Below are 20,727 nucleotides of genomic sequence, written 5' to 3' on the forward strand. Positions count from 1 at the left end.
TCTGAAGCCAGATGTCTTTTCTTCCCTCTGTTCCCCAAGTTTGTTTTGCATCTGAAAGCATTCCCACAGCAACAGGAGGAGGGAATTCGACTTCACAAGCTGAAAAAGAGGTGAGGGTAAGAGGGGTAAAGAGCACTGCATGCTGCCCCAGGCCCATAACCATCGCTTCCCCGACATGGGCCATAACCCAGCGTACTGCGCTCTTGCCTTTCAGCGCCATGAAGTCACACAAACGCCAAAGTTTTAGAGAAACATTTATTATAGGGTTGCAGAATTTATGCCAATATAAAGTCCCTTAATAAAACTCTCAGGTTCATCAACTGCAGGACACTAACTCTTCGGTATCTTTATACTGCAGCTTTCAAAAGAGAGGAACAATGCTCTGACTGCAGTAGTAACGTTACTTGCTCATAAAAAGTTGATCTAAAAAGTTTATATAAGCCAGAGTAGTTTAAGTTTACAACTACAGTCACATTCACAAGTGAGCTATACCAGAACAGATTCTTGAAATAGGCAGTTACAGGATAAACCAATTCATAACCAAAAATACTGACAAGCTTTAAGAGCAACTCTATCTGAATCTAACAACCAAATACCACAAAACCAAACAAAATGTAGAAGAATTAAATGTAAGCTCGGGGAAGGTTCCAAATATACATACGAATTCAATACAGTAATTGCACAAAATGAAAGAGGGTAGTGTTAAAGGTTTATGATCACTGAGGTTGGATTTTACATGCTTCACACATGGTAGTTAAAACAAAGCTTTAATGATACGCATCAGAAGGTTTTTTAGCTGGGATACGGAGTGCAGAGCTATTCTACAGAAGTACACAAGATGTGCAAACCACAGACTAATATTAATCATTCTGTGAAAGTTAAGGTGAATAGAATTGGTTCCAGCCAAGGAATTGGTTAACTTTTTTATATATATATATTTTTCTGCCATTCCCAGATTACACTAAATCAAACACATTCAACAGATAAACTGATATTAACCTTCTAAAAAAGGAAAACCAACCTTACTCAAACTTAAGTTTTACATGAGACAACTAAAAAGTTATACCAAGGATCAAAAGAAAGCTGAAATGGTGACTTTGTCTTTTGAAATACAAGCAATACACAGAAAATGCATAAGGCTTTTGATTATCACTGCACATTTTAAGAAGTCGATGTCTAATGCTCAGACTTCTCAATGAAGGTGTGAACTAGTCACCTCCCATCCAACACCTTTCACTGTTGACAGATCTTTGTTTCAACAACGAAAGAGTTTTCAAAGTGTCTGATTGAATGGCAGTTCTCCACTGAACGTTTCTGCAGACCTGGGGACGAGAGAAGATGAGAGCCTAAGTAAAGCAGACCTAGAACTCAGCAGCAAGTATTTGCAAGTTTTGCATCATCACGAACAGCAGCAAGATACAATCATTCAGTACAGAGTGTTTCTACAGCCACTAATTACCACCAGAGCTTAATACCCGTTTGTTTCCTATCAGAAAGCCTCCCTCATTTTCAGAATGGTAACAACAAGAGAGGGGCCCACACACAACACAGGACAAAGCAAGCAAGCACTTTTTTTTAGTATCCTGCCACCATTTTAGTGACAGAAGAGACAACACTAAATAGATCGTTTATGGCAAAGTGTCTCATAGCCCTTCCTAACCACACAGAAAAGGAAAAGCAGATTGAAGTTACAGGAAAGAGTTTAGAAACTCAGAAAGGGTGCAGAAAAACACGCCTCTACTTCCTTATCAGCGCTTCCCCCCCATCCAGTATGTTTTAACAGTGTGTTTTTCTAGAGCAGTCTTCACTCTGACAAGCGCCCTCTAAGGATCTGCCACTCAGCTGATGACCTGAAGTTTTTCCTAACACTACTGAAGTGATTTTCTCTATTTTGTGACAAGCCAGCATTGGACCTGACACAGGCAGTGTACCTGTATCAGAGGTGAATCTTTACCAGGAGACAAGAATATACTAAGTCCTGCCATCAAAGACAAGCTGTTCAGCTAAAGCGCTTCAGTATACAACAGTTAGAGAAGGAAGATTTGTAGCTTGTTTAATAAGAAGAGAATTGTTCAGAGTAAGCAAGAGAAGCTATCCATTGACACCTAGAAGCACTAGCTCTTAAACCAAACCCAGCAGGACACTGCTTCAGATTATAAACACTTAAAATATAGGCTGTCCTTCAATTCACCTCGATTTTAACGCTTGTATAAGCCAAGACGTTTCCAACGGCTATCCAGCTGGGTACGTAACTGAACAGTTAGGATAACCTGTCCTGTTTCTCACATGCATTCAGTAACAACTCCAGGGAACTGCTGCAGACCCTGAGGTCATTCAACCTAACTGATGAACCCATGAACTCTACAAAATCTGGGAGCCGATGCAGCACCAGCTAAGCAAGAAGACTTCTCCACAGAAGTCACAGGAGATTATCCATTTTAGTCTAATTATTTACATGTGCATGGCTTGTACACACTAGAGGAAAGGTGCACTCGAAATCTGATCTGGAAGGCAAGACAAGCCCTGAACAGTTTTCTCCTCAGCAGCAGCCTTCCATTTACCTAGGTTTCCTGTCCCACTCCCTGCCAAGGGCAAACAAGTTTAGTTACAGAACAGAAACTCTAACTACACTTACTAGAATCCTTTTTGTGGAGGTATTCTGTAGAAGCCTTTTACTATGCAGCGACGATGTCAACAACACGCTATAGCAAGACGATTTAAGAAAACAGACACACTCTTTGCAGTATTGCCTGCAACTACAGTCTTTCAGTCACAGCAGCAGTCAGTTTAGACTTGTTCGCAAAAGCATCTTCGCAACAGCTACTGTTCCTTCATGTGCCCGACTGTTAGCTGCACAGGACTAGTTCTTTGCTCCCACATACAGAGCCTTCCACCTAGTAACAAGATGTAGTCTCCAGCAAAGAGCAGATGCTGCAAAGCGGTAACTGGGCTGAGGAAACTCTTGCCAAAGAGCTTGGTGGAAAAACCAGAGCAGAGAGTTCTGACAAACCAAACATTCGCATTCTGAAAGGCTGTAACTGACAAAGGATTAGTTCACTATGTGTTTGGTGAGAGCAGCAAAGTATGAAATGCTCTGAGGACAAGAGCGAACTAAAAATCACAGCATCAGATTTCTGTGCTCCAGGCCTCCTACTGCACGTCAAACCACAGACACCCCAAATTCAAGTCTTTCCAGAGAATGGCAGAGGGGTGGCACAAGGAGACAGGCAATAAAGAAACAGAGCTCAGAAGTTCCTATGGAGTGCTCTTCCTCTTTTAAAGAGGAAGCCTGGGATGTCCGGAGCTAAGTGTTCAATTTTTTTTTTTTTAAACCACACCAGAGCAAGTGAACCAGAAGATAATGCTTTAACTTGGTGCTCCTCTTAGTTTTAGATAGGGCAGTGACAGACTAAGCTGCACCTACAGAGACTCACGTTATCAGATGGATTACATGAATTTTGGGGCCAAACTTACTTACAACTTCAACCAGAAGATGGAACAGAAATTTTGGTGGAGCATGTAACTTCTAATTCCATAACTGAAACTCTTTCTCTCACCATGTACAAACAAAGCTTCAGATACATACTTGAAAGTAAGGGAAAATACCTATCAGTTCTATGAGCAGTCTCAGCTCCTGTTGAACACTCACAGATTTCCAAGTCTAAAAATTCCGGAGGTTTAAGTATTTACCCTTTCCCTACTCACACAATAGATTTTTTTTTTTTACTGAAGGGAACTTACCCGATATTTGGTCTCTGCGCTGAAGTCTGAACGTCTCTTTTCCAACACAAAGCTGGTAGATGAAGATACCCAAATCAGACACATTATCTATCTCCTCTGTAACGACCATTTCTTCACGGACTAGGTAGGTCTGAGGCAAGTAAGACCCAGTCTAGAAGAGGAAAAAAAACCCTTGAGATACAGTATTCTGCTAGCAACGGACAAACATCACTACATTTTACCCTCCACGTTGGAAGGGCTTCAAGCACTAGATTTCAGCTTTCCTTCTTTTTAATACTAAGATGTGCTAGTTTTGAACATACCAAAGCATACCAAAGTAGTGAAAAACTGATAAAGGCTATTTCAAACAGTTGCAGTTACATCCAAACAAAGTGCAGTTAACCTTAACATTACTCATCTCACATGAAGCAGACACAAACAGAACCTGTTCAAGCTTATTTGTATGCGACAAAGTTTGCAATTAAAAGGGGAGGAAAAAGTATTACAAAAGCGTCCATGTTTGAGGCAATGTATTTCTAATACCAAAAAAAGCACTGCGACCTACAAAAGTTAAGTCTTTGCCACAAGATCACAGCACTATTGAAATGACTCGCCACCCCTCATGACCAACTCCTAAAAATAGGAGCCAGAAGACACACTTAAAACTTGTCTTCATGAAGCTAAAGAAAATAAAACTAGCTAAGCTAGATCAGGTGGCCTCTTAGCACTAGGTGGAGAAGAGTCAGTGACTTTTCTTGAAAAGTACATTTGACACACGATAGCTCAAGTGTTATGTTTCATTTCAAAGTAGCAGCAAGCTCTATCAACTTGACCCATAAGTAAGTCTTGGAAAAACACCAGTTTTAGTCACTGAGGAGTCAAAAGTGCTCGCGGTGAGCTCATAACTACAGCGCCAATAGAACAGAAGAACAAGTTAGCATTGTTCTTTTCATTAAAACCCTCATGGGGCAAGCGAGCTTTCCGGAAGCAACTTTCAGGTTTAGGCTTTCAATAATATTTGGGGCTTATCAAATTCCTTTATAATAGCTAAATTTAACCTTATTTGCTAGTTGCTTTCAGCTTTCATAAAGCTAGGTATTAATAAGAGCATTAAGCATGAATCTACTCAACATAATATACACTGACAGCTGGCCTTAACTTCAGTACAGTGACTGAGCCGGGGGATTATGTACTTTGATGGCAGGAGGGCTGTTCTAGCAAGAGACTGTAGTTCAGGAGCAACACCCAGCATTCTCATCAAGAGGGATCTTGTCAGCATAACTAAACAGGAAAGTTTCCACATACCGCTAGCTTTGCGAAGAGATCCATCAAGTTTCTTGGCGGCATCACTATGGATGTGTTCAGTGGAATCACATAGCATTTACCCAGTTGCAAGTCAAGATATGCTGTCAAAAGCTATTTTGAAAACAAGCTTTCAATTAATTAAGCATGACCTTTGATTATGAGGACACAGTTCTACAAGGACTAAGAAGGAAGCTCAAAAAGCTGAAGATCATGCACAGCTAGTATCAACAAGATGCATTCGGGAACTGTCTGGTGTAAGAACTTAGCCAGCACCACTTTTGCTAACAAAGCAGTTATAGCTACTGTTTACAACAGCACTTTTGTAGAGAAGTGAGAGCTGACTAGAAACTGCGTTTATACCATAATTCCACATGAGTACAGCCTGTATTAATAGAGGAAAAGTGTTTGGAGAACACTCATAACTGACGAAGTCCAATTAAGCACAGTGCAAACAAAAAGGTTGTCCAAGTGCTGATAAGCAATCACTCCCTGTAAATAGTTCTTCAGAAGAAGTATTAAGCCTCTAGAAAGTCACATCAGCTTCACCCCTGACTGCAAGAACTGCAGAGACTAAAGTTATCAACATATCTACTTGTTTTATTATGACTTTGCATAGCACTTAGCCAGAATCAACCCAAGAATTTCAGCTGCCTGAATCCTTTAAGTTAGAGCCAAGATTCTGTCAAGACTCCACAGATAAAAGCTGTGAACAGTGCGAGTGCAAGTAGCACAGCTTGCCTGCGTGGTATTCTACGCTCCTGTTAAAGGCGGCATGTACAGAGGTCAGTCAGAGTGTCTTTACCGTGATTATATCTGTGTTGCCAAGGTTTGATTTACAAACAACCTACAAGAGCTTTTACCACTAAGGGTAACTGTTAATACTATCGATGCAACTTTAATTAAAAAGTCAAATTAAAACCATCCTCTCATCTTTGCTGTAGAGAAGTTACATGCAACTAACACAGCACTTTCAAGTTACAGGTTTCATCCACTTGAGGTGATTTTTCAATTCACTTATCTGAGGCCCACTCTTGTTTGGAATTCTACATTTTGCTGGAACACAGTCTGGCAGAATTTTAGACCGAGCCCGCAGCTTCCTCATTTTTTTAACTCACATTTACAATGTTCTCCTACCCTCATTTCATTTACGTAGGATTCTTCACCAAATAGCAAGCGTCACTTCCAGACATCCTATGGGCAATGATATTTAAAGTTGCATAGCACCGAGACGCATTGCTTTCAGAAACAATCCAGTCAGAGTCCCTGTGGGTATGAACTCCTCCAACATTCCTGTGACACTCCTCCCTCGCAGAAGTCCACTATTACAGAGTTAGAAGGATCAGATTTCCCACACTTAAACCCATCCCAAGAGAAGCGTGCATTGACAGTAAGCTTTAAAGGTCTCAAGAATGAAAGCCCTGGAGCTGTTACCATTATTATCCACTCCACAGTTTCCCACTGAGCAAGGCAACTAGTTATTTCTTATCACTTCCCATATACTCACCCTGTCAAAGTCATGAACGATTGCTGCTGGATCACTGTCCGAGAACTTTGGAACGGGCACATCAATGATGGCTATGTTATCATCTTCTCGAATGTCAGCTTCTTCAGCAATAGGGAGGAAATAAGGTTCTGCTGCACGATCACGATTTTCATTTTCAAAGTAACACATTTCACCACGGTACACCTTGTGCTGAAAGTAAGAGCAAGGCTAGTTATTTTCACAGTGAACGTTGCTTTAAAATTTTATTTCTAACACTTATGCTATGACGAGGCACAGGTCTGTCACACTTGGAACTTTTATAAAGGACATAGTAGCCTTCATGTCCCAGTTATTGAAGGTTTTCTATTACAGTGGTAATCCATTTATAATTACACTTTTTTTAATTCAGTGATGCTTAAATTAAAAAAAAACTGTCACATTACCTTAGGCATGAAGTACTTGTAGATGCAGGCTCCACCAACAACAACTCCTGCCAAGATGAACGCTAGACCCAGCAGAGTCAATAGACATCTTCCAGAGGAGTTTTCACGTCCATGTGTGGCAACTTCTGGATCCTTTAAATAAAGAGGAATGAGAATTCAGAAAGTACACCTGCTCTGAATAAAAGTAAGCTGTTATCTACTGCTTCCCTTTGACCTACCATGTTCTACTTCTTCTAGGTGTGCAGTGAGAATTTTAATTCAAGCATCATAAAATAAGAAAACACTTACACAAAATACTATTGTAACATATTAAAATCCATTTTCAAATGGCACTGAAAGAGGATATTTTCTTAATTAGTTTCTGGGTAAAGGTTTGTCTAGAAAGCATCCTCCATTTGAGCTGTAAGAAACTGGAATAACTGTAACAAAAGATAAGAGAGCTGCAACTGCAATATAGTACAAGGAAACAAAGATTTGTAGAGTAAGGTCATTTTAAGGTACACAGTGTTTTCAGGCCTCTTCCCAAAAGTCTATTTCCTATCCTCCTCTCGACACCAGATGGATTAAGGTAACATTACTTTTCCTTACATAGTTGGACTCACAGTAAAGGCTAAGGGCAACTTTGCCTATTAGCTGGAGAACAGACATCTGACACAAATCACATTCAAATTTTAGAGCTTGTAACATGCACAAGTAAGTCCACCGTGAAAGAGAAACACTCGTCAGCTTAAATGCAGCTTCAAATTATGCCAAATAAAAATAAGTCCCTATGGCACATCCTACCCCGCAGCTTCAAAATACCCCATCTTCCACCCAAGTGCCAGGGAACTTCTGTTTCTAGCAGCCTGAAACTTATCTTTAGTTCAGTGACTTGGTTGCTTTCCCCTCTGCAGCGTTCTCTCAAACAGAAGGTGACTGCATCCAGAAGAAACTGCTATCACCATCACATAACGTGATGATGAGTTGTGCAATACTGATCGCACAATAAGTGGTCGTGTCCAAATGGCACGTTTAACACTCAGGAGTTCTTTCAGTGCCTTCCTAGACTTCCAGGCAAAAGGCTCATACAAGCCAACTTGGGAGGAGAATGGCAAAAGTACTGTCACAGAATGGCGGGGGCTGGAAGGGGCCTCTGGAGCTCATTCCATCCCACCCCTGCTTGAGCAGGCACTCCCAGAGCAGGGGCACAGGGCCGCGTCCAGGCGGGGGGTGAATGTCTCCAGGGAAGGGACTCCACAACCTCTCTGGGCAGCCTGTGCCCCTGCTCTGGCACCCGCACAGGGAAGGGTTTTTTCTCCTCAAGTCAAATACCAAGCAATCAGAAGAGACATTCCCTTTGGGCAAACACGCACTGGTTTTGGGTCTTTTTGGAAAAAAAAAAAGCCAAACCCAAATATTTAGATAATCTATATATTTGGTCACGTATGTCCCTTTAATGATTCATGACTCTGGTATTTAGCAGCTCACTTTCAAGACCTGCTCTTTCCACTGGCCAGGAAGAAAAAGTGGATTTCACAGCAAAAGATCTTTTCCTTCACATTGTTCCTAGAGTCAGTAGCTAGATTCAGCACAGCAGCTTCCAGGGCCTTTTTTGATTTGGGTCCTGCTATTTGCAGTCCTGTAGAACACAATATATTTAAGTGACCTGTGATCAGGACAAGCCACAGTTTTACTACAAAGGCTGCGCATATTTCCATGCTCAGCAAAATACAGCAGTGTAAAAGTCAACCACATCAGCTATGCAAGCACTGAAACAAAAAACAAGCTGTTTTGTGGAAGTCAATACTCCTACATTCCACTCTCGCATCCTCCAAACAGAAAAACGTTGTTTCAGCAAGACATAAGCTGCCGCAATTGGCTAGTTAAGCACTCGTCACAAAAACACAAACAACCCAACTAGTTTCAAGTCAGAATTATGCCACATTTATACACCATTATGCAAAAACCATCTTTCAGAGTTAACTGGCTTTTAAGATCAAGACTAATTCTGTTCTCTTCATATTCTGCCACCTTCACCTACACCTTTCAGTAACTTATTCATCTAGCCTATCATTACTTGAACACAACAGTCAGCAGCAGGTTTTGGTGCCACAGACATCCTAGGGCTTGGCTGATGTTGACATGTAATTAGCTACACTTGCACTGCACATACTTCAAACAAAGCAAAGGTATTTATCATTTAAGAAGCAATGTAAGCAGCCTGAATCAAAGAGCACAGAGCCGATGAGCGAACACAATAGCAAGGCTTCGTTCCAGTAGGTTACAAAGCCTCTGCTCAAAAATAGTAAGTCATAAAAACCTACAAAGAAAACGCAGTTCTAAGGTGCGCAGTAAAAAGCAAAGCAAACTAGGAGTAAGAGAGGAGAGGAAAAATCACTTGTGTTAACATCTGCAGCTAGCTCATGAGACGCTGTTGACAGCTCCAAAGAATCTGCAGGGAGATTATTCTGCAAGCTCAAGTGTTTCATGCAGATATTCTAGGGCACTTCTATTGTGCTGTTTCAGGCAACATTAGCCATTAAGCTTGTTTGCCCTGCGCAAATATTCCAGCAAAAGGAGACATTAACGAGCACTAGAACAAGTTTGTCTTGGAGTAAAACTGTGAACTTGATGTTTACATGCACCCCTAAGCCCTGAAGTCAGAGTGAAGAGTTGTTAAAAGTTATGCGCAAACACAGAGACTACTGTGACAGGTATAACAAAACAGCACAAGTAGCTTCTACGTTGAGAGGAGCTGCTATCATGAGAAGAAAGGGTGTGTTTATTAGAACTATTATGCTCAGAGCTTGCATGGTACAGAGCCAGTAAAAATATGCGTAACAAGCTGCCTCAGGAGTAGCTGATGAGTTTGTCCTAGAAGAAACTGGCAAAACTAATGACATTTTCAAAATTTAAGTTAGTCCTTTATCTACACTGTTTCACAGCCTTCTCCCCCTCCTCTTGACCCACTGATTCAGTGCTACTGTATTAATTGTGCACACCTACAACTCCAAAGTTCCCACTGAGCAACACCACCACCCTGCACCCCTTCTCCTTTCAAAGGGAGGCTATTTCAGGAGGGGCAGCAGCTCTGTAGGCTGGAAGGCAAGCTGCTTTCCTGATTATGGTTTGGGATGGGGGGGGAATAAAGACACTAAAGTCCAAGTCTACAGGTATCTGCGGTGGTTTTTTTTTTTTTCCCTAATAGTCCCACTCCCTGATTGCAAATAAACTCGGGCCATGCCATGTTCCTCCTCTACAGCTACTGATTTATTTACCTAGACACGGGTCATCTTCACCTGACGGAACACACCAGCAGCTGAGTAAGACATCTTCAAAATAAAGTCTCCCAGAGATTTGGAAAGTTCAGTTCAAGTCAGCAACACGGCAACTCGTTAGGAAGGAAAAGCCAACCACAGAGTACTTGCCTGGGTTTCTATTTAAAACCCTTTATGGCAGGTTTCTTAATTTAAGCTAGACATACCAGCAGCCCAGACACCTCACCACAGCGCCGCGCTCCAACTCGCTGCCTACGAGGGCTTCAGAGCAGCAGCGAGGGGAGGACGAGCCCTAACCCACTTATTTTTTTTTCCTCCTTGGAAAACACTGCTGCAAACCTGCTCCTTCCCCGGGGCGGCGGAAAACCTGGGGACGGCGCTTTTCCTGGGTCTTTTCGCGGGCTGGCCGGGAGGGAGCGGAGCCCGGCAGGGCGCAGGGTTCACCCGCCTGCGAGGCTGCCAAGGTTTAAAGCCCCGTCAGGAAGCACGGCCCTGGCACCGGCCCAGCTCCGAGATAAACAGCCGGGCCGGAGCTGTCCCGGGTTTGTCACGGTGTTTGGCACCGCCCGGGTCCTCCCGAGCGACAACCGGGCTGGGAGAACAGCTGCGGTGAAGGAACCGCAAACCGCTGCGGCCCCAGCCCCGCACCGCCCGGCAGCCTCCCAAGGCGAGAGACACCCTCCCACACACGCACCCCCACACGCCCAGCCCCACGCTGGAAGGGTGCCCCAGCGCTGCAGGGAGCCGCGGGCTGCCCTCCCCCGGCCCGCTGCCTGCCCTCCCCCGGCCCGCTGCCTGCCTGCGAGAAGATGGCGGCGGCTTCTACCTCCTCCTACCCCCCCTCCCCTTCGGCCCCGCTCCTCCCGCCGCCACCCGACCGCGGAAAAACCCCGCTCTCCGCACCTTATCGGCCACCAGCGCCTCGGCCGCCTCCTTCTTCGGCTCGTCCTTGTGGGCGAAGGGGGAGTTAAAGGCGATCTTCACCATGGCGCCGCTGCTGCGTTCCGCCGCCTCCCCGCTGAAGAGACTCCGGGCGGAGGGGTGGGGCGAACTGACCCGGCCACGCCCCCTCCCCGCCGCCACGCCCCACCCCGCCGAGCTCCGCCTCTCGGGAGGGTGCGGGAGGCGCGCCCCCTGCCGGCCGGGCGGTTCACAATGGGGAGGCGGGAGGGCGGGAAGATGGCGGCTCGTGCTGTCGCCCTGACCCCGGGAAGCTGCAAACCCGGGCGGCGCCCCCCGTGCTGGGAGGTTGAGCACAGCAGTGGCAGGGTGCTGGCATCCCACCTCTGCCCGGCAAACCTACTTCCTCTCGGAAAGTGGTGGTGAATTAGCAATTTAATGATGCCCAGGCGCCATTACAGCGGGCCGAGTACCTCATCCCAAAAAGGCAGATGTACCATAAACTCCTCGGGGCTGACCGAAACGTCCTTTTCTCTTCACCATCCTCATTGCTGAGGTTGAGCCTGCTGCACCAGCCCCTCATGCAGGCCTTTATTCTCATGGAGGTTTCTAGAAACACCACGTCCCTCCCTGTTAGGGGGTTACACAGCTCCATGCCTGGACGGGGTGCTTCACGGGCAAGTCTGGCATGGACCAAGCTCCTCCATTAAAAGGCCCGCATCCTAAAACCAGCCTGAAATCTGGGAGAGGCTGACAGCGGTGTGGGGCGGGCGAGGCGGCGAGGGGGGAACCGTGAGCAGCGGGGGCGGCGGCGGCCCTTGCACGTTTTGCAGCCTGCCCCCACAGCAACCCTTTCGGTTCCTTCTAGCTTCGCCCACTGCTCACTCAGACGATGAAATGCACGTCTAGTGCTCTGTGTGTTACGCTGGAGAGAAGGAGGCGTCTCTGGGCCACATTCAGTGCGGCACAGGGACGGGGATATTTTTAGTCAAGCTGCCTCCCTTCTCTTGTGAAATACAGCCTGAGGGATCTTTAACAGCCAAGGAGACAGACAAGGCATCACCATTCATTTAATGCCTCCAAAGGGGCAGAAGAAGAAAAGGCTTCATGTATTCGACTGCCTGAAATGATCTTCTCCTTCATATGGATGAAAGTCTGTGTCCATCTCACTGGAATTTGGCTTTACAGCCCTAGAAAAAGATCCGGTTTGACTCTGGTGCCTACACCATTGAACTCTTCTTCACAGACAGCTGTAATTAAACTGAACTGAACACTATGCAAATATCGCAATAAGTAATTCTTCTAAGCGTACGCAAAATGCAGCGTGTATTCCAGCATTCACAGCATGTTCCTGTTATTCTACAGATGCAGTACCACTGTTATTTCCTCTCAAGATCATGTGTTTGATATTGCTTTCTTTCATGTTAATAAGAATTTTGACTCCAGTCAGAGAAGAACAAAGTCTCTATGTCTATTTAACCTGGCTTTGTCTAGTAACAGAAAACACTTTTACCTCATTTTGCCAGGAAAACAGTGAAAAAAATTATTCTCATACTTCCTAGCTTTAGAATGTTAGGAATAAGTTAAGCTATACTCTCAACAAAGTCCCTGAAACACAGATTTAAAAGCAGAATAAGTAAGTTTGCTATATGGCTGTAGCAATATCTGTATTCTACAACCTGGCAGTTTATAAATTATATGAATAACTTTCAGTATCTTAATCTAGTTTAATTACTTCATGGTTAAACAAATTGACTTTATCTTGCAATTACCCAGCACTTTTACTTGAAAAAGAACACGGAAATAAGACTGAAATAGACCCTTGCTCTTTATCAACACTAGCGTCTGTACATCCCGGCTTGCTCACTATCATGTTCTGTGATCGGTTGCGAGGGACGCACACACTTTGAAATATTGTGTACAGACAAAAATTTAGAAATATAAGGTTTTTTTGACATTTGCCTGCAGTCTCTGGATTTGCAAAACTGGAACTCTCATAAGCTTTGTCGTGATTTTTTTTTGTGCATTTCTCTTTGTAGCATCTGTGACAATCACCAAAACATATTTAAAATGTGCAGTGTCCAGGAGAAAGAAATTCCAGTATCATCAAGCAATTTTTCCTCTCCTTACCTGATAATAACAACTGTCCATTCAGTCAGTAACCACCCCTTCCAAATAAAGCTTCTCCTCCAAGAGTCTGACAGTATTTTTTAGAGCGGTTGCAATCTGAAGTACTAGGTCTGGGAAGACAAATTCCGTCCTGAGGTGCATAGACATTAGAAAATTCATATATTTTTTTACCATCCTGAAATCATCAGGCCCTCGGACTGAATAAATATTAGAGATATTGTGGTGGTGGGTGGCTCCACCACTTCACCTCTAAAATGCTTTTGCATCAGTCTCTTGGACCTGGCCCAGTTTTTATTTAGGCTTTTGCCACAAGTTGGCTGCAGTTTAGGCCTGGAAATCCCAAGACACCTGAACAAGTAATATCACCTATTCTTTTGAATTCCGTAATATTTCTGATTCTCCTTTCCACTAAAACACCCTGGGTTTAGTTTACTGGTATTTATCCTGAGATCATCTTTATCACCTTGAAAGGCAAGAGATTGTCCCCTTAATGATCCTTTTAATCCTTCTGGTGTTTGTAATGTTAAAGCAGCACTGCTTAAAAGTGTAACAAATACAGGGACTAGATCGTCTTAGAAAGCAGAGGAATTTGGCCCAAAAGAAGGGTGAACTGGGGTGCCGTAGCGGCTGTGGTTCTGCTCCCTTGAAGCTTACTCACAAAGAGCAGCCAACTGTATTTCTTAAAAGAGACATTAGACACCAATGCCTCCCTTTTCAGTGGCAGAGATGATGCAAGTAGCCCAGACAATCTAAGAATATTAAAGAGCAAAGTTTGTAAGGTGAGGTAGTCTTTTTTACTGGACCAATCATTGGTTCAGCAGATAGCACCACTTGAAGCATCTCTTTGAGCAATCCTGCACAGCACTAACACTAATTTTTACTGTGAGGGAATTTTTTAGGTATTCTAATGAACTTAAGAAACACAAACTTCACAATACATTTGCCTTGACTCTATCTCCTCATGTATGCCAGGAGAACACTTCCTCACCTCTTGGAAGAAATACGGTATTGTATTTGTCCTAGTTTGTAAAGTATTCTCCGGCTTTGAAGTAGAAGGTATTGCTTATGTGCACGATCCTCAGTCGCCTATGTTGTTCTAGTTCAAACAAAGCTACGATCAGGAGGGCTACAGGCTGGCAAGACATGTAAGCACACGCTTTACATTTCAACGGCCACTCACAGCTTAATGTTAAACATGTGTTGAAGTTTTTTGTTAGACCTGAATCCATGTGCCTGGTTAAGCACCGAAGCGGGTATTTGCTTAGCCTGAGCTTGCTGCTCTCCCCGCACGTTGCACAAGTTCACAGGTAACAAGGGCTGTCCCCTGCACGGAGCTTTGTACCTGCACTGAGCATTGCACAGCTGAGCCCCAGCCCGGACCCGAGGCAGCACACGTAAAGAAACAATAATTAATACATGTAATTAGTAATAGTTTGCCATATACACTATACCTATCAGTTGTGGGGTTTTTTTATGAGTAGCATAACTAGTGAAAGAAGGGCAACAAAAGGCAAACAATAAGTACGTCACGAAGGACTGTTAAAAATGAAACCACAAACTTTCTCCCTTACGAAAGGGGGCCTTTCTCCCACTTTGACGTTTTATGTTTATCCAGATGTCTGAAGTTCTAATTTTTGCCTCCAGTCCTTTTCCATCTCTCTTCCTAAGGCTTCCTCCTTCATCACCTCCTCAGCCTGTTTTCCCTCACACTCTAGCTCTGATATTCGCTCTCTTCCTTCTCTAACCGGTGACCTTTAGACCTCTGCTGCCTTTCTACCTCTCTCTTGTTTATAAGGCTGTTGATAAGGGATCTATCTGTATTTCAGACTATGAAACTGAAATGCTGAGAGCTGCCAATACAAATGTTTGTAGAGGAAAGTTTTTCAAACTAGGTTCAGATTATTTTGGGCCCTTGACTGAGGATCTCTGTCTCTGGATAGCGATTACTGTGTTTGCTCTGCTGACTTCCCTTACTGCCTGGCATGCTTTTCTTTGCTGCAGCGGTATTAGATTAATATCTGTGACAGAGAAAGCGTACTTCTTTCTCACTTCTCTGATTTGCTTTTGATTCTGACTCACTTCTGATTGCCTTGTTACAAAATACTGTACCAGGAACATTAGTTAAATGGAAAATAGCCTATTTACATTCAGGGGAAAGCCATGAGTCTGTTTGCTCTGTAGTGACAAACCGTGGAAGCGATGAGCAGAAAAGTGAGCCCGAAGGAGGCAGAGACGAAGAGGTGATTACCAATCAAGCAGCAACGTCAAGAGCACATCCTCTAATGACTGTGCTCAGACCCATGCCGAAGAGGACTCGCTGCACACAGAGCCATTGCCTCACAGACAGAATTCCACGAGAAATTCCAGTCCTCCAGAAAATCTGCCGAGCAAGCAGCACGCCCAGAGGGATCAGCAACCCCAAACGATTAAAGGGCCAAATCCGCCTCCGGTGTAACTGCAGTGAGGCAAGCAGAATTACACCAGAGATATGTTAGGAACCCAGAGCCTTGGCAGGTCTGAAAAAGCATTGCTAAACACTGCTAATAGAGGAAGAACAATAAACACTCAAAGCTCGAGCTATTTCCTACTGAACTGACCCAATACTAATTTTTGGACAGAGATTAATATTTACCTTGGCATTGAGGGGTGTCATCTCGGGTTTTCCCTTTTTCCTGTCAGGCACACTTCCCCCCAAAGCCACCCCGACGGACGGCATGCCCCAGCGATTCTCCCGCTGGCAAGGTGGGCTGGCTGAGGCTCAGGTCGCTCCAGTGCTCACCATGTTCGCCACCATGCTGCGAGTTCACCTGCCTGGGGCTGCTGTAGGTGAGGACCCCCAGACTGAGCAAGAACCATGGGCTTATCAGGGGCTGCTACTTATTAGACACCCTAAATGGGAAAGTGCTGGGGTTAACCCCACCCCTCCGTCCTTGGCATTTTCTCTGTGTCCTAATCTCTACTTGCTAGCAAGAGTCGCGGGGTGGTGTCTCAGCCAGCCTGCTGGAATGCAGCGCGGCAGCGGCGGAGCCCACACCTACGCCGGGCCGCCCGATGCGCCACAGACATTGCTGCAATGGCCAGCCTCTTATCAACAGCAGCAAAACAACCCAGCGCTGACCGAGCTTGTGACCACAGTTGTAGTTTGAACTTAGTTTAATGACGAGCGCGGGCACGGGTACAACTTGTTCGGCTGTGTTGCCCCAAACTGTGCTGAACTCAGCCTGTCCTTGCCTACAAATGCAGCTGAGCCCGAGCTGTACATAGACTGTGGCTGTGTGAAGATGTTTCCAGATCAACAGAGCTGTGTTGGCAGAGATCCCTAACGTGCTGTCAAAACTGTGCTTCGACTGGTGTAGCTTGTTTGACTTGTTATGCGTGGGTTTACTTTGCAATGTGTTCATATGGCTGTGCACACAGGGGCAGCTCTTTTCTAGCTTAACGAAAATAGCACCTATAGAGCACTCCTAAACGGCGCGGATGATTGCTGTGTAGGCACATCATCAGTTTAACATCGATTAAGTCTTCCAGTGAAGACGCAGTTCTCAAACAAGCCAAGGAAACAAGAGCTCTGGTTTGCTCTGACTGTTTACATCTGTGCCTCTTGCATGCACGCCACTTCCATATAAGGTAGCTCTATATCTGCTAATATGACATTAATAACGGATTTATAGCTAGACAGCGTTCCAGCTGGAGAATTTTCTTATTTGCAAGGTGATGTAATTAGGCACCCAGTCTGAGCACTGCACTGAGAGGCTATAAAAGGTTTTGGAGCTGGGGTGAAAAAAATCACAGGTGAATCTTTCAAGGGCTTTAGCAGAGTTTTGTTAACCATTGGAGCTGTGGTTAGTGAAAAGCTATAGTGCAATTATAGAGGCACCTTTCCTGCAAATAACAACCTACTTTCTGTCACTTTTTTATCTAAAGAAGACTAGGTATATATGTTAGGTATCATAGCAATATCACAAATTTATAAGAACCTTAAAGAACAAAATATGTTATTGTATCACCTTACCGACCATCAATGCTGACAAAAATCACCCTCGTACTTGCCTCTGAGAAAGAACACAGCACCAATCTTTTGCAGCCAGTTTCACGGTGCTTTTGCTTTCTCTTACCTAATGAAAGAACATGAACTTTCGAAAAAAAAGCACTTACAGAAAATGAACCTACCTTCACCCTCACCTACTACTATGGGCATTTTTTTAGAGTACAGGTGTCCCTTTTCATCTGTGTGAAGCCTATACTGTCAAAAATAGAAATACCGCAGAACACCTGCCCTAACAGCAGCTTGGAGTACAAATATTGTCAGTTAAAGAGATTTGTTGCTTTTTTTCCTGCAGATTGTCAGAGAAGTTGTGCAACAGGGTGCAGATTTTCTGTTAAGGAGCCGAGCAGGTGATAGTGGTATGCTCTTACGGTATTTATCTGTGAGGAAAGGGACTGACAGCGCCGAGAGGCAAAGCCTCAGCAAAGTTGCGGTGTCTGCTTCTGGGTGAAGATGAAAGCTGGTTCTGTAAGATGCAGGCTGTCAAGCCCAGCCTGCATTTCCTCTTTGCAATGCAGCAAGGAAGCAGCCTGTGATCGTACACACACAAACACACACACACGAGTTTCCTCTTTACAGTGCAGAGAGGAAGAGACGTGATCACATATGTGCACTGTTGTACAGACACAAGCACAAACTAAGTTTAATTCATATACGAAATATTATGTTGTCCAAACAGATCCTAAAAAAAAATGTTAATTTTTTTAATATATTGGTTTTGAGAAGATAGCTTTGATTTTACGGGAAAGGATATCTACTGTCTACCGTGTTTTTACAGACTACAGGTTTTACTGCAGAAGGTGTTTTCTGTTCATATGATAGATGCCACATCATGATATGGGAAATAACTTGTGGTACTTTATTTTCCTGTTCTAAGAAATCTCTTCACACTGAGGAGACACCTGGTGATGTTAGAAGTCTTTGATGAGACGCCATGTGATGTTATTTTTGAACGCGTTGGCTCTCTAGCAGACAGCAGAATGAATAGTATTTGCATTTTGAAGGACTGGAATGAAGACATCCTGAAAAAATGGTAGTTTTCTTCTACTGCACTTCTGTATGAAGCTCCCCAGTTCAGAAAGAAGGTCTTTTTAAGGAAGCAATTCAGGATACATTGAAATCTCACCAAGTTGATGTCAAAGACATGCGCATTGGCCTGAATTTAAGATCACGGAAACATGGGAATGTTTGTTGGAAGAGAACTCTTGTTTTTTCAGTCCAACCTCCCACTCGGAGTAGGACTATCTCCAACAGAAGGTTGGGTTTTTTGTGGCTGAATCTTGAAAAACACTAAGGATGGAGACTCCCCAGCCTGCCTGGGTAACCTAGACCAGTACGACACTGCCTTCCTCCTGAGTGGTTTTCCCTAATGTCTCCCAGGCCACACTCTGTGGCTGTTACACCTTGTTTCTACCTTCTGGCACTGCTGCCAGGAGCTTGGTTCCGGCACATCTGTAACTGCCCTTCAGATAGTTGTGGGCAGCTCTTAGGTCACCCCTTGGCCTCCTCTTCTTCAGCCTAACAAGGCCAGCTCCACCAGCCTCCTGCTTTAGGTCAGGTGCTCTGGGGCCTTGATTGTTTCGGTATCTCCTCACTGGCTCCTCTCCAGTGTCTCGGTCCTTCTTGAGCTGCAGGAGGGCCCTACATCTCCTGCAGTAAAGCTGAATGCAGCCTCCAGGTCTCACTGGAGTAGAAGGGGGTAAGTTTGCCTCATCCTAATGGAACCCAGTATGTGGTTTGTCTTAAGATGAGAGCACGCTGTTGGCTCCTGTTCAGCCTGGCATCTGCTGTAATCCCCAGGTCCTTTCCAGCAGGGCTGCTCCTCACCCAGCAGCTTCTCAGCCTTTACCAGGGGAGGGCAGGGGCTTTTCCTGGCCGTTGTGCAGGACCTGGCACTTTTCCCTGCCATACCTCAGGGGTTTCTGCTGGCCCAAAGGTTGCTCACGTCCCTCTGGGCTGAGGCTCTGCTGCTTTTTGCATCAGCCACTCTGCCAAGCCGCAACTAAACGTGTCTAATGGTCTGCCTCCTCTCACTGGATCATGTCTGTTCTCAAACGCAACAGTTATTCCGCTCATTGGTAGCAATCCTCCCCAGGGCCATTTTTGACCCTTTCTCAAGGCTATTTAGACATTACATATTAATGCAATATGTGCTTTAGTCAGTCACTCAATAATGAGGTGAACAAGCAGGAATATCCAACTCACAGCAACATTACCCTACCACTTAAGAGTGGACATAGTGATTAAGTAGAATGTTCTGATTTTCTGGTTTATATAATTAGCATTTTTAAAACAATCAACTGTATTATGGATGGATTGGGATATTTACACCCAAAGTCCCGGGTTGGGATGTGTAGGCTCCGCTCCTTGACACCATTTCTGTTCCTTTCATACCTTCAGGTCCCTTAACTCTAATGATTTGGAGGAGGTCATGTTCCCGCTGCCCTAGTTCTAACTCTTGGCTGTTCCTGTGCTACAGAACTGAGAGTATAGGATGAAAGGTTTCCAGGAATGTGACCCTTTTGTCCAAGTAAACAAATCTCTGTTCTCCAATTTAGGCAGTTCTTAGCATTTTAGTAGCTCTTTCGAAGTGTCAATCATTTCAGTGGTCAGGCCCATTTCTTGGAGGTGGCAATGCAGCCCCCCAAAGGAAGAACCATGCAGAGGGAGCAGTGTGTTTACTTCCACTTCTCTAAGGATTGCATCACAGAGAAATACAGTTCTCGGCAGTTAATGATGCAATGTCTCATCTTTTGGTATTGCTCTGATAAACTAGGAACCAAATTACGTCCCAGCTTCATGCAACGATAATCTCCAAATCCAGGTGTTGGGAATTCACATGGGACTTTTTGCCCAAAGGGCTAAAGACTCTTCACAGAGTCTTGGGATTTCTAATATTTTCCAAAGAAATCAGAGCTGCTTCCGCTGTTCGTAGGCTGCTGCTCTTGCTGCCGTGTGAAGTGGCATCCACACGCCCGTCATGCTCAGCAGGAAAATTAGTTCAGTCTCAGCACTACTTGGGTTTCCCGTGGGGCTGCCAGGAGAACGACGACCTTATTTCTAGGTTATTTTCTTCTGCTTCTTCCCAAGTGAATATTCCCATTAGTGAAGGGCAAGATCTCCCCTACTGTGTCCCCCTTACTCTGTGTCATGTGCTGGAGGCCTGGAGATGATGCCACCTTGAACACAGATTTAACCCTGTGACAAGTGTGCATCACCACTCTCCTGAAATTTAGCTACTTTCATTCGGCAGAGTTGGATGGTGTGTGCTGATATGAAAAGATGCCACTGAAATTAATGACAGCATTAGCAAATCCTCCACTTATATCCTGTAAAACCTCCTGGGAATAATAAATATGCAGAATATGACAAATAGATATGCCGTTGGAATTGCTTGCTGAGAGCATTGTTTCAGTTTCTTGGATGAGCTGCTTTTTCACCTCA

The 20,727-nt window shown here is 44.5% G+C and overlaps 1 protein-coding gene across 1 annotated transcript; it reads right to left on the bottom strand.

Annotated features, from left to right (window-relative positions):
- Nucleotides 1–241: 241 nt before the first annotated feature.
- On the bottom strand, nucleotides 242–11,290 carry ITM2A (integral membrane protein 2A). The gene is made up of 6 exons (XM_075106606.1): nucleotides 11,112–11,290; nucleotides 6,952–7,083; nucleotides 6,530–6,718; nucleotides 5,026–5,136; nucleotides 3,742–3,892; nucleotides 242–1,322 (listed from the first exon to the last, which is right to left on the bottom strand). Exons 1-6 carry the CDS (start codon nucleotides 11,193–11,195, stop codon nucleotides 1,234–1,236), a joined length of 756 nt encoding a protein of 251 aa, XP_074962707.1. The 5' UTR covers nucleotides 11,196–11,290; the 3' UTR covers nucleotides 242–1,233.
- Between the last annotated feature and the right edge of the window lie 9,437 nt (nucleotides 11,291–20,727).

The sequence above is a fragment of the Phalacrocorax aristotelis genome, chromosome 11 (assembly GCF_949628215.1).
Source record: "Phalacrocorax aristotelis chromosome 11, bGulAri2.1, whole genome shotgun sequence".
NCBI classification, from domain to species: Eukaryota; Metazoa; Chordata; class Aves; order Suliformes; family Phalacrocoracidae; genus Phalacrocorax; species Phalacrocorax aristotelis.